Source organism: Vicugna pacos, chromosome X (genome assembly GCF_048564905.1).
Source record: "Vicugna pacos chromosome X, VicPac4, whole genome shotgun sequence".
NCBI classification, from domain to species: domain Eukaryota; kingdom Metazoa; phylum Chordata; class Mammalia; order Artiodactyla; family Camelidae; genus Vicugna; species Vicugna pacos.
This window is the reverse complement of record NC_133023.1, coordinates 39,528,183-39,541,831: the sequence shown is the minus strand read 5'-3', so window position 1 is coordinate 39,541,831 and position 13,649 is coordinate 39,528,183. Positions and strand designations below refer to the sequence as shown.

At 50.1% G+C, this 13,649-nt stretch overlaps 2 protein-coding genes across 7 annotated transcripts; one reads left to right on the top strand and one right to left on the bottom strand.

Annotated features, from left to right (window-relative positions):
- Nucleotides 1-18: 18 nt before the first annotated feature.
- Nucleotides 19-3,831, bottom strand: PQBP1 (polyglutamine binding protein 1). 6 transcript variants are annotated; one of them, XM_015247272.3, is made up of 7 exons: nt 3,680-3,831; nt 3,181-3,280; nt 1,492-1,603; nt 1,149-1,261; nt 671-955; nt 404-467; nt 19-235 (listed from the first exon to the last, which is right to left on the bottom strand). In XM_015247272.3, exons 2-7 carry the CDS (start codon nt 3,245-3,247, stop codon nt 79-81), a joined length of 798 nt encoding a protein of 265 aa, XP_015102758.1. In that variant the 5' UTR covers nt 3,248-3,280; nt 3,680-3,831; the 3' UTR covers nt 19-78. The 6 variants fall into 6 exon arrangements, with proteins under 6 accessions (XP_015102758.1, XP_072812895.1, XP_072812894.1 ...); XM_072956794.1 differs by having other exon boundaries at nt 3,181-3,265; nt 3,680-3,813; XM_072956793.1 differs by lacking the exon at nt 3,680-3,831 and adding an exon at nt 3,455-3,642 and having other exon boundaries at nt 3,181-3,265.
- Nucleotides 3,832-3,932: 101 nt separating this feature from the next.
- Nucleotides 3,933-8,583, top strand: TIMM17B (translocase of inner mitochondrial membrane 17B). The gene is made up of 6 exons (XM_006213454.4): nt 3,933-4,039; nt 4,906-5,005; nt 6,753-6,816; nt 7,627-7,755; nt 7,843-7,953; nt 8,044-8,583. Exons 1-6 carry the CDS (start codon nt 4,014-4,016, stop codon nt 8,130-8,132), a joined length of 519 nt encoding a protein of 172 aa, XP_006213516.1. The 5' UTR covers nt 3,933-4,013; the 3' UTR covers nt 8,133-8,583.
- Nucleotides 8,584-13,649: the final 5,066 nt, after the last annotated feature.

The following is a 13,649-nucleotide window of genomic DNA, read 5'->3' as shown; positions in this document are numbered from 1 at the left end:
GAAGGAAGCACTCAGGCCTCTCAGGCAAAACTTTTATTAAAAACCTGGGGGGAAGGTGTGGGGGCGGCCGGCGAAGGCTCAGTCCTGCTGCTTGGTTCGGGAGGCCTCAGCATTGGCCCGGAGCACAGCCCCCGGGGATGGGTAGGGGCGCTGCTGGAAGAGGGGCCCGGCTGCTGTCGTGTCTGCACCTGTCTTGGCCTCATTCCTCTTGGGGAGTCCTGTTGACCACGTGCCCCTGGGGGTGAAAGAGGATCAAGGTGGAAACGTGTAATGTGCTAGGCACCCTCCTACCCTCCACCCCCCCCCCAACTGACAAAGGGGGAAAGGAGATAGGAAGAAAGAACGGTTACTGGTGCAGTGAATCATGAGGAAAGAGGAGGGTGCTTGAGGGGTAGTCACTTACCGAGGTGCGTCTGAGTACGAGCTGGGGTCCATGGGGTCTAATTCGTCATCCTTCCGGCTTGCCACTGTGGAGGAGGTGACAGAAGGAGGTCTTCAATGGAGGCATGAGGAGCCCCTGATCACTGAGATCCCCCACCCCAGGAAGAAATGGAGCCCACGGCTGCCACAGCCCATGGCGCTTTCTCCCAGGCGCTAGGCTCAGGCACCCCAGTGAAGGTTTCCTTCCATCAGGCACTGCTGGCGCCTCCCTTGCCTCACCCCAGCTTACCCTTCTTGCTCTTAGAGTAGGGAGCCAGTTCCTCCCGGCGATGGTGGCGTCGTTCTTTGACCTCTTCCCGGTCTGACTTGTCATATCCGCGGTCCCGGTCCCGATCCCTGTCCCGCTCTCTCTCTCTGTCAACCTTGTCATAACCACGCTCTCGGTCTCTGTCAGACTTCTCATGGCCCCGTTCTGACTTCTCATGGCCCCGTTCTGACTTCTCATGACTTCGGTCCGATTTCTCATGGCCCCGGTCCGATTTCTCATGGTTCCGATCCAACTTCTCCTCAGCATCTGGGGGCATGTAAGCCTTGAACTCTTCCCATCTCAGGACCCAGTAGCCTCTGCCTTCAACAGCCTCCCTTGCCTGGGCCTGGGCCTGGGCCTGCCTGTCTCCCCTGACCCTCCTTGATCCACTATCTTTACCTGACCCCCTCTTGGAGAACTGCTAGAAGCACTTGAGGCACCCCTGGATCTACCAACTCACCTGCATTACTGCTCCTGAGCTTCTTGGCAGATTTGGTAACGACGGAGTTGGGGTCATGTGGGGAGAGCCAGGACACAAGGTCTGTGTCCACATTCCAGTAGTAAGGGAGCCCGCTGCAGGGCAGTGGGAGGGAGGGAAGGAATGTCAGTACAAGTGTTCTCTCTTTGTAGCCTTAGCTCCTGTCTCCCCAGTCTCTGCCTTACCAGCCCCATGTCAAGACCCCACAGGGAGGACTCCCAGCTCTCTTCCCCTCTGGCCCCTATTTAGCCCAAGCCAGGGATAACACAGAAAAGGTGAAGTCAGAAGTCACCTCTCCCTACCCCCACCATGTCCCCAGGCTCACCAGGAAGGGTCAAACACCTTGTACCAGCTTGGTGGCAGGCCTTCCAACCGGGTGGCCTCATAATCCACAGGATCATCATCATAGTCCTCAGCAATGATCTCTTCCTCTGGTTCTGGCAGGACAAGGGCAGGGAGGTGGGAGGAGGAGACCAGTAAGGACCAAGGGGATTCTCATCCTGAAGTCAGGTCCTGGAGAAGACACACTGACATTCACATGGACCACGTGTGTGTGCCAGGTCTCACGTGCCCTGGCAAAGATTGCTCATATTCCAAATCTAAGTAGCTGAATATTGAGATTTACCAGAAAATGTACCTAAATCTGTTTTGTTTCTGGATTCAGATTAAATATGACATACTGTTACCCGAACTGACCTGGTTTCAGAGTTTAGATAGGGATTCATTTTAAAATGTATCCATATTTATTCAGTTCCTGAGTTCAGAAAGCATGTGACACCACACTACCCAAATCTATTAGGATAAAATTAGTTTGAACAGCAAGGGGTTTATCTAAAAATATGTCCAGATCTGTTCAGCTCCCAAGCTTGGCAAATATGGGGTTTCTGATGCCCATATATTGAGTAGCAAGTTTGGATAGCAAGGGATTTATCCAAATACTGCTCTGAATCTAGTTCTTGAGGCCTACGACAGTTGTCAGTTACTAGCAACAGAAATAAAAAGGTGTATGAGTACCTGGACCTCAGTACACCTGTCACAGATTCCAGCTGTGGAAATAGCTAACAATGAAATGTGTATGTCAGCAACAGCACAGTGCCTGTCATACAATAGGCCCAAAACAGATACCAGCTGTGATCACAGTATTGTTAGTAAGATATATACTATCAGCAGAGAGCCTGATACTCAATAGGCTTAAAATAAATATTAATGATCATTATCAGTATTATTAACCAAAGATCTATCCCTGGCACACAACAGGCTTGTAATAGATGCCACTTATCAATAAAGTGTAAATAAGATGAGTTTTCAATGCTGAGGACACCTCACCCCAGTTTTTACTATATTTTTACAGAGATACCAGTTTTTACTATAATTGACAATAAGGTATAAATACTAGCAACAGCAGAACAGTAGGCTTAAATGATAAATCCTATCATCATTTTATATACTGTTAACCATAAGTGTAGGCCAGACACTTAGTAGACCCAAAATACGTGTCAGCTATGGATATGGTGAACAATAAAGTATATACCACCAGCATACTGCCTGGCGCCTCAGTAGGTCTGAAATAATGTTATCTTTTAGTATGGTAAAAAACAAAATACCAGCATCCTGACATTGTGCTTGGCCCACAGGAGGCTGCATTAGAGACTAGCTTAGCACTACTATCCTTACTATTAGATGCTTTGTAACTACTTTCAGTGACTTGACTGATGGATTAAACTTGGGATACAGAAGACCCAAAATAGGCATCAGCTGTCAGTATTAAGGATGAAGTGTCTATTCCAACCCCCTCCACCTCCCCTTCCCATCCCCCACATCTGCCCACCCCACCACCCCCTGTGCATGCAGTAGGAATGGGTGTCAGGAATACATATTGTTAACAATGAAATGTCTGCCACCTCACTGCTTGGTGTACAGTAGGCCCGTGCTAGGTATCAAGTGGCAGAATCAACAACAAAGTGCCTGTCAAGCCTGGCTACATGGTAGGCCCATATGCTTTTAGCTCTCTCACCGGGCTCCAGATGTTTGAGGATGCCTCTCTTGGCCAAACGGGTCTGCAGCGCAACGGGTAGAGGCATAGCGGGTAGCAGACAGACCTAGGAAAAGACAGACTAAAAAATACCTCAGATGAGGATCTGAATCTGGATTTTGTAACCAAGCGCCTCCCCCAGCATATACTCATCTAGACTCCCACCTACCCATGCGCACCAGGAGCTGGGCAACAGAAATCTACCTACGAAAAGATGTAAGGGATAAACAGTAAAATCACTAAAACTCTCACCAACCCTTCTCTCGAGGCCAACACTCCAGCGCCGGGTTCCTCTCCCAGGCCCCGGCCCAGGCCCCGCCCATCCCCGAAGGGGCCAAGCGCGGCTCCCCCGTGCCCCAGAAATGGGCTCACCCAACATTCCCCAAAGACTGCCGGGTGGGAGGAACCAAAGGGCTGGGATGGGGGAGTATAGTGCAGCACCTCTTTCAGCTCCAAAAAATGCGCCCACCCCGGACATTACCAATATAGTCACACGGGTAGTGGAAGGCTGTCAGACCGGTCGCCTCTTTCTAGTCGCCTCTATGATCCCCAGGACCACACGACTTTCTTCTCTCAAAGCACAGAATGACGTCCTCTCACCCCGAGCCTTGAGGCAACTGTGCGACGCTCACGCTGCAGTGATCAGATGACGCAAACCCGGATGGCCAATCAGAGTGCGCCTTGCTCCGACGTCTGGAGAAACGACCCAATCATTGCCTTGGAATAGACAGAAAGCTCGGGCGCTTGTATGCGTTTACGGCGGGGGCGTGGCTTGGCCGGGGTTTAGCCAGACCGCGAGGCCGGACGCCGGCGCCATGGAGGAGTACGCTCGGGAGCCTTGGTACGGCGAGGGGCCCAGGCCTCGGGACTGTTGCTGCGGCGCTACGGCCAGCAGTGGGAGGCGGGAGGTGGAGGCATCGGCCACAGAGCGCCACAGCCCAGACTCGGGAGGGTCTTAAGACGTTTGTTGTCTTCTGCTCCCCTCCACTTGGTTCCTCCTATTCGGGCTCCGTTAAAAGGGGGCCACAATTGTGTGCCTGAAGGAGAAGGTGCGGTGCAGCAGGAACCACTCCACATTTCCCGTGACTTCGTACCTCCCAGTCCCTCTTTGTTAACGAAAAGAGACACGTTGGTCGAATCCATTCCAGCTGGGGGTTGGTTCATCTAGCGGAAACCCCCAGGATTACGGCGCGTGGTTTTTCCCAGGTCGTTTCAGTTAATGGAGGCGGGGCCCAAGCGAGCCAGTTGTGGGCAAGGAGCGGGTGCTGGATCCTCCCCACTGTCAGCGCTTGGTTTTTCCCAGTTGTGTGGGGGGTTGAAAAAGGGAAGAGGGCGGGGCTCGGTTGGACGTGTTCATTGTCGGAGAAGGGGGTGCGACCCCATCCTGCTTTAGTAACCGTGCTAACTTGTTAACACTTCTGTAGCGCTTATTTAAATGTGCCAACTCTTTGCTAGTTATCAATTCATTTAATCTTTGATAGTAGTAAAGCAGTTGGCTGTTTTCTTGGTTGGCTGTGAAGGGGAGGGGCGGACAGGGGAAAGACTTTGCCTCTTCCGCACTATTTCCTGCCTAAATGGAGGGAAAGTAATCTCTTGAAGTGCTATTTCCCATTTGGGTGAAGTGGTTTCTTCCAGTCGGAAAGAGTCCTTGTGACATGGCATGGGGGAGGGCTCACATTAACCCCATCCTCCCCTTCCCGCTTGCAGCCCATGGCGAATTGTGGATGATTGCGGTGGAGCCTTCACTATGGGTGTTATCGGCGGTGGAGTCTTCCAGGCCATTAAGGGCTTCCGCAATGCCCCTGTCGTGAGTCCTTGCCTTCCCTGGGTGGTGCGGGGATCCTGCCCTGCCCACACGGGATACTGTTCTGAAAACTGCTTGGAGCTGCCAATAACATGCATTTATTTATTCTGGTGTCTGCTGACCTATGTGCCAGGCCTGGCTCCAGGATCTGGGAGTTTGGAGGAACTGCAGACATGACCTCTGCCTCTCACCCCCCACCCAACTGGAGCTCCTCTGGAAATGCTGTGTTGTCACAAGGGTCATTACCAAGACCTAAATGTGTGTGCAAAGCCATACAGATTTCACCTAGAGGCAGATTCTGGGTCAGAAACCTGGGTAGAGGGAAGTGACGGGAGTTTAACTGGCAGAAGGGCAGCCTTAAAGTTGACAAAATGCTTTTTTTTATTGAGTTATAGTCATTTTACAATGTTGTGTCAAATTCCAGTGTAGAGCACAATTTTTCAGTTGTACATGAACATACATATTCATTGTCACATTTGTTTTCACTGTGAGCTACCACAAGATCTTGTATATTCCTGTGCTATACCATATAATCTTGTTTATCTATTCTGCATATGCTTGTCAGTATCTACAAATTTTGAAATCCCAGTCTGTACCTCCCCCACCAGCAACCACAAGTTTGTATTCTATGTCTGTGAGTCTGTTTCTGTTTTGTATTTATGTTTTTTTGTTTGTTTGCATTTTTTTAGATTCCACATATGAGTGATCTCATATAGTATTTTTCTTTCTCTTTCTGGCTTACTTCACTTAGAATGACATTCTCCAGGGATATCCATGTTGCTGCAAATGGCATTATATTTTTATGGCTGAATAGTATTCCACTGTATAAATATACCACCTCTTCTTTATCCAGTCATCTGTTGATGGACATTTAGGCTGTTTCCATGTCTTGGCTGTATATGTGCTGCCAAAGTGAGCACCAGAAAATGCTTTTAATTTAACGTAATTCTATCACCTTCTCTGACACCCGCCCCACCCCCCTGGGAGATCTCATCCAATGTCATGACTTGAAATGCCATCCATTTGTCAGGGTTTCTGCAACGTATATATCTAGCCTTGTCCCTCCCTTCAACTCCTGGAACTCTGTTTCCTGGATCTTTGCCCAAGCTTCTCCCTCTCATCCTCAAGGTTCACAAATGTCCCACTCCTTAAAGAAGCCACTCCTGATCCCTCAGCCACTATCATGTCTCTTCATTCTATTTCCTGTAGGGTTTGCATTGCTGTCTGATGCTATCTTGTTTATCTGGGATCTGTCTCTCCCACTATAATGTGAGCTCTGAGAGGATAGGGGCCAGGTCTACCTTGTTCACTACTGTTTGCCTGCATATAACATGGGGCCTGGCACATAGGTCCTCAATAATTACTGAATGAGTGAATGAATGAATGAATAACTTCTCAATCCAGCTCTGAGAACACCTATTTTGGGGTGCTCTCCAGCCCCCTCATTCTTGGCCACTTCACATTTTTACCCCTGATACCTCTAGTGGGTTTCCCACCCTGTCCCTTTTTTATTTTTATTTATTTAAATTTTTTTTCAAATTTTTAAATTTTTTGCTGGGGAGATAATTAGGTTTACTTATTTATTTTTAGAGGAAGTACTGGGGATTGAACCCGGGACCTTGTGTATGCTAAGCATGCACTCTGCCACTGAGCTATACGCTCCCCCCAACCCCGTCCCTCTTTTAAAAGCTAGAAACCTTGTCTGCCAGTGAGCCTGCTTCTGATTCCCTTCCTTATCCCTTACCCCCAGGGAATTCGGCACCGACTGAGAGGTAGTGTCAATGCTGTGAGGATCCGAGCCCCTCAAATTGGAGGTGAGAGGTTTGGGGAGACATAAAAGAGATATGATAACAGAGTTGAGAGTGGTTTCTCCTTTGAGTCTAGACTGCAAGATAGGGGTCCAGATTCTAGCCTCAATTCTGCCTGGGACTTCCTGGGGGAGTGATGTTTCCCAGAAATTTAATATGGGTGAGTTCTGGAGTTTCAGTCCAGGCCCTGGCTCTTCCCTGATGTGTGACCTTGGGCTAGTGGCTTAACATCTCTGAACCTCATCTGTAACACAGGGATGGCAATAACAGTAACCACCCCAGTCAGTTTTATAATTTATGTAATTTACATTGTCCTTACTAAGTGTGGGTTGTGCTGCTAAGCACTTTGATAATATTAACTTTAAATTTTCAGAAGTCAAATAACATGCAGTGCCTAGATTAGGTGCCGGCACAGAGTTAGACCTCAGTAAACATTTTAACCATCATATTGTTAACTGCCGTTCCTAATCCGTTTCCTTATCCCAAACCAAGATCAGAATTCCAATTCTATGTGGTAGTTATGAGGATCAAAGTTGCTCTGTTAAAAGCCATCTAGAAGCAGATAAATTTGCCTGTAAACACTTGTCAACTCCCCGTGAAAGTGAAGGAAGTGTGATAATGATTATAGACAGCTTGAAAAAGCCACCACAGGGACAGATGGGGACTATCCCCCAGGAGTTCGCCATCTGCCTCTGCATCTGGGTTTTTCTCCCCATTCTTTGTCAGAGCATACAGGCCTTGGAAGTCCCCAGACCCTGAGCCATAGATTCTTGCGATTCTTCAGGAACACTAATTAGGCCTTGGTCCCCCCTACAGGTAGCTTCGCGGTATGGGGGGGCCTGTTCTCCACCATCGACTGTGGTCTGGTGCGACTGCGGGGCAAGGAAGATCCTTGGAACTCCATCACTAGTGGAGCATTGACCGGAGCTGTGCTGGCTGCCCGCAGTGAGTGCCTCAGTCCCTGGCCCCAGCCCCTTCTACCCAGTTCTGCCTGCCCTCACCTCCCTCTCTCCTGCCTCCTCTTTCCTTCAGGTGGCCCACTGGCCATGGTGGGCTCGGCCATGATGGGGGGCATCCTGTTGGCCCTCATCGAGGGTGTCGGCATCCTCCTCACTCGATACACCGCCCAGCAGTTCCGCAATGGTGAGAACCTGGCAAAGCTGGTCAGGGAGAGGTAGGAAATGCTCTGACTAGCCGCCTCCACTCACCTTTACTTGATTCTCCCCTCTCTAGCACCCCCATTCCTGGAGGACCCCAGCCAGCTGCCCCCTAAGGAGGGTACCCCGGCCCCAGGCTACCCCAGCTATCAGCAGTACCACTGAGGAAGTGACCGCCTATCACCGCCACCGTGGGAGCTCCTCCTCGGTTCCCTCCCCCATGATCTACCTCGATGGGGGGGCTGGCTCCTGGTTGGCCCTGGGACCCTCCAAAGAGGGCCTCTACTCTGTTCCCTTATCCCAGTTTGGAGGTGAGGCACCCCAACTGCCCTGATGGATGGGTCTCTTCTCTCTCAGGGCACCCCAGCCCCCACTCACATGTAACAAGCTCTCACCCTAGTCCCTTTGGCACCCTGATGAGTATTTAAAGCCAGTTTTGAAATGCCTATGTATGTACTCCTTGAGCCACCCATAGGAGCCGCTCCCTAGGACAAGGGGCAGAGCTCTCTTCGGGGACTTGGGAGCCCTCCAATTTGGAGTCCCACAGAGAGTGGGCTCTAGTAAAGGTTTGTGGCATGAATGTGCAGGAAGGGGAGTAAATCAAGATGTGAGTAAGGATGTGTGGGGACCAAGTGGTGAATCATAAGCAGACAGAGGAACAGGCTTGGGAAAGAAGTGAGTGAGCACAAGATTGCTGGGGTGGCGAGGGTGGTTCAGCACCTGGCACCTCTGACCTCTCCCCGCCCCATGTCTCTATCGCCAAGGCTGGGAAGTCTGACCTCATCATGAACTCTGTCTTTCTGGATACCAGTCACCCATTTGTGAAGCTAATTCCCCTCCATGTGGCCTCACCATGGACCTGGGATGGAAGTAGGGGCCAGGGGGACCCAGCTTCCTTGAAGAAGGTACCCTTTGTCAGCCTCCTCTTCTGCACCACAGATGTTTCTGCTCTGCGATGCTCAGTGTTGTCAGTATTTAAGGGTACCACAAAAGAACCAGAAATGAGTTCATTTTGGGTGTGGGGGAGTTTTGGGAAAGAGATTTTTCTGGATGGACATTTGGCCTCAAACACTTGCATGTAAACCCCTACATGTGTGGGGCAGCCGCCCCCACTGGGGTGCAAACAGCCTCATGGGAAACAAACAGTCCCTTTTGTACAAAGCCATTGCAAAGAGGTGGAAATGCCCTCTCTCATAAAATCGCTCCCTGGAGATGCAGATGCTGAGTTCTCAGGCCTCCCAAGGCCCCAACGGGGACCTGGCCTTGAACTCTTGGCTCCACGGGCGCAGGCCCGGGCCTGCCGGCTACCCCGACACACCTGCAGGACCTGGACCGCAGTCAGACCCAGGGTATCCCTGGCTGCCACCCTTGTATTTCTGGTTCGCTCCATTTGGTCCCTCTCATTTGGTACACCTAAGCCCCGCCCTTCCTCACCTCCCTGCTGCTAATAAACGTTGGCCCACTATCTCTTAGAGCCTTTTCCCTCTGGGAGTCCACAGGCTCCACCCCTCTCAGGCTACTGTGTTGCCCACAGACCCTTAAGTCTCCAGGCCCCATTCCCTATCTTTCAACCGGGTCCTCTAAGGCTTTTGCAGGCCCTACCTCCTTTACCTATCGACTTGAACTCCTCTGAGGCCTCCTCCAAGTAGGCTCCGCCCCTACAGCCCCTTAGGTCTGCAAGTTCGGTACCTTCAGCAGCCTGCAGACCCTACCTCTAACCATCTTCAGGCCCCGCCCTGTCCCGCGCCTTAAGGTCCCGCCCCTTCGGGTACCTCAAACGCTGGGCGCTCCGCCCTCCTCTCCAGCCCTTGGGACTCAGCTTACCATCTCAGATTCTGGAAGGCTGTTGGACCCGCGAGGACCATGGAGAGCTTCATGGCGAAATTCAGGGCCTTCTACTCTGGCTCCTGGGGCCACGGGCTGGGGCGGGGCGGGGCGGGGCGCGGCAGGGGGGGACCAGTGCGGGGCTTAATGGTGGAGGACTAGGGGGCTTCCGGTGGTGGGGCTTCGTGGGAGCCTGGCTTCTGGGGCATCACCCCGCTCCTAGTTGGGGCTGGGGTTCCCGGAGTCATCCAGGTCCCCAGAGTTGGGGGCGGGGCGGGGCGGGGTGGGGAGGACTGGTCAAGCCCTGCCCCCTGACCTGACTGTGGGTCTGCTTCTCTTCCCAAAAGAAGGGAAAGCGGGGTCAGGCCCCAGGTGGTTTCTACAGGGACTGCCTAGACCGAGAGAAGGCAGGAGATGGAGAAGGCCAGAATGAGACTGAAACAAATGGAAAGATGAAGAGAGAAACAAATTGAGAGACATGCACATAGGGAGGTAGAGACCCTAGTGGAGACAGAAGGAGATGGAGGCAGAGAGAGACAGACAAGTAAGTGAAAAGACACAGAGACAAGAAGGGCAGAGACAGAAAGAGGAACAAGAAGCTGTGTGAGGGTCAGAAACAGGTGAGAAGACCCTCAGCGTCAGATGGAGGCAGGAGAGGAGAGGTGGCGGTGTACAGTCAATCCTGAGCTGGGTTGAGGGGCTAGACCAACAGTTGGCTGTCAGGCTGTGCTTCCTCAGGCTGCCTTCTCACTTACCTTCTAGCTGAGGGGCCTCCGAGAGGCAGAGAGATGCCCAAACTGCATCCTCTCTGTCTCTGTCACTCATCTCTAGCTTAATCCCACCTGCTTCCAATAGGGATTTCAGAGGCTGTCCCTCAAGTTCTTCCTTCTTGTCTTCCTCCACGCCTGAGCCCCAAATTTGCCTCTATCTGTCTTGATCTGTCTCTCAGCCCTCCTTCCTCATTTCTCTGCTTTGATTTCCCTGGCTGGTGGCTCTCACACTCCCCGAGCCCTTGGGTTTGCCATCCACTTGTCCACATGTGGTGGGGAAGGAAAATATTTGATGGATGAGGAGGGTTAGAGAGATGGACAGGATCAGGGAAGAGCCAGGGGGTCCAGCCCTGACAGTGGAGTCAGGGAGTCGCTCTGTCCAATTCCTCAGGCAGAGAACTCAAGAGGCCAGGGAGAGAGACATGGGGAGATCAAAGACAGACAGACAGAGAGTAGAAAAGATATGGAAAGAGATACCACGAGAGAAAGAGAAGCCAGAGTTTACAGAGACATCAGAGGAGAGACAGAAATGCAGAGATGGGGAGAAAGATACCAAGAAAGAAAAAAAACAGTACAAGTAAGAAAGAGACAAGAGGGAATGAAAGTGAGGAGACAGATTGGGAGAGATGGAGGTAGCAAGGGGAAAAAAAAAAAAAAATGGAGGAGCCGAGAGAGGGAGAGAGAAAGTAAGACAGGAGAGTTGGGCACACACACCTTCCCCCAAGTCTGGGAGCTGCTGGCCTGAGTATTATTTCCTCTGTTCTCTTGGTGGCAGTTGGAGAATGGGGCCTGACTGGGCAGGACAACCCTGACATCCCCACCCCCACCACCCCAGGTCATCGAGGCGGGTGGGAGAGCTGCTTCCCCTGGAGACACACGTTTAGAGATCTGGGCTCTGATGGTGGGAACTGGGGAACATCTCAAGGAGCCCATTTAGAGCCAACCTCTGGAGCTGAGCAGTGGGGGCCATCTCCCCAGAATCTCCAGTGTCATCAGATTACCTGCAAGCCTGTGGACGAGGAAGGATGTGTCAGTGATCACTTCTGATGTGACAGGAAACTGTCTCCGGTGACCCTCATTCATAAGAGGAAAGTGAAAGCACAAAAAGGTAAAGTAACTTACCCGTGGTTATACCGCCTGCAAGCGGCAAAGCTGGGGCTTCTAGCCTTCTTTATAGTGCTCAGAGTGTCAGAGGTCATTTGCAACTTCATTTCCAGGACTACACATTATCCACTGTAATTATGGGTGTCATTTGAAGATTTTCACAGGCCACAGCAGCAATTTCTGAGCCCCCTGAGTTATAGTTACAATTTCAAGGGCAGCCTGATCTCAGTGGACATCAAGTTGTCAGCAGTCCTTGGCAGTCATACAGGGCTTTGCTTTCCTACAGGGACTCAAAACAAAGTTTCTCACTTGAACATCTCACCAAATCAGATAGTGTGAACTATCTTTATGATGCAGAATGGAATCTCTTCCTCCAGCCAAAGGAGAGGGGGACATCTCCATTCCTTCTTAGATTCCTTTAGTTAATTATAAGGCTGGGCTTGGGAATTTTATTCAGTGAGCATTAGAAATAAAATGGGGGGGAGGGTGTAGCTCAAGTGGTAGACCGAATGCTTAGCATGGTTGAGGTCCTGGGTTTAATCCCCAGTACCATAAACAAACAAACAAACAAACCTGATTACCTGCCCCCCCCCAAAAAATAATTAGTTCCATGAAGCAAAGTTTTTATTGCAAAATACGAAGGATAGAGCCAAAGAGGATTTTTTAAAATTTCAGTGAAATAATGAACGTGTTGTGTTTTCTTTCTACAAGAGGAAATCTCAATTCTAACTTGCCCCACTGAACCACATTAGCAGTTTCAGTCTGCATACCCCTCATTTCCTCCAGGCTGGAGTCTAACTTCTGGATACTTAGGATATGGGGAGAGTGGGCTGTCCTTGGGGGTCACTTTCTCACATAGGCATCTTCTGAGGTGTGCCAGATCCTGTGTGGTCCTCAGGTGTTGGCCCATGCCTGATGCTCCTGATTTATCCCTGAAAGAAGCTATCAGGTCCCTTTGGATCACAGTCCTTCTCTTAGTTAAATCTATCCACCAAGACAATAGAAAATATTGCTTGCTCCCAGCCGTAATGGGAGCTTGAGGGTTTTGTGAGCCCCGTCTGCCTAGAACAACATACAGACATACCTACCCCAAAAGATACCTTCAAAACACATACAATATACAAAAGATAAATAGCCTATATATGTAAAATATTGACTTTATATATATAAATCAAATATATATTATAGATATAATCAAAACAAGGAAAAGACAAGCAACCCAATAGAAAAGGAAGCAACAGATACGGAAAAACACTTTACAAAAGAGAAAACCCAAATGGCCAATAACCTATGAACGTATGCTCACAGAAAATCAGGGAACTGTGTCTTAAAACAACAAAATACTATTTCATATCAATCAAGTGGGCAAAAATTAAAAAATCAGAGAATACCAGATGTTGCTAAGGATTTCTAGGAACAATGTGTCTCATTGGCAGCTGATGGGGATGTCAGGGGTTACAGCAATCTGGGAAAGCTGTTTGGCAGCATCTACTAGAGCTGCATATATGCACACCCATCACCCTGTGATGCCACCTCTAGATACATAACCTAACCGAAATGTCTACAAATGTTAACCAAAGACGTGTACAAGAATGTTTACAGCAGCTTTATTCATAATAACCCTGCACTGAAACTTACCCAGGTGCACACGAACCAAAGAACAGATCGATAAATAATGGTGTATTCACCCAACTAAATGCTATAGAGCAATGTTTTGGAGACAAATGTCCACAGATTTCATGTGTTTCTGTGTGGTCCAGGCCTTCTGAGCAAAGGGCATGTCTGAGCATCAGTTTTGGAAATCAGAGCTAGTGTATCTCTTTGGAGAGATTTGGAAACAATTCAGGATAATAAATCTAGAAATGTCCCTCCCATCTCCAACGGGGAGATGGTTTCCAGGGTAATGAGTAACCTCTGTCTATGGAGGGAGGACAGCTTGATGTGTCAGCAGCTTCCAAGCACGCACTCCACCACTGGGCTATAA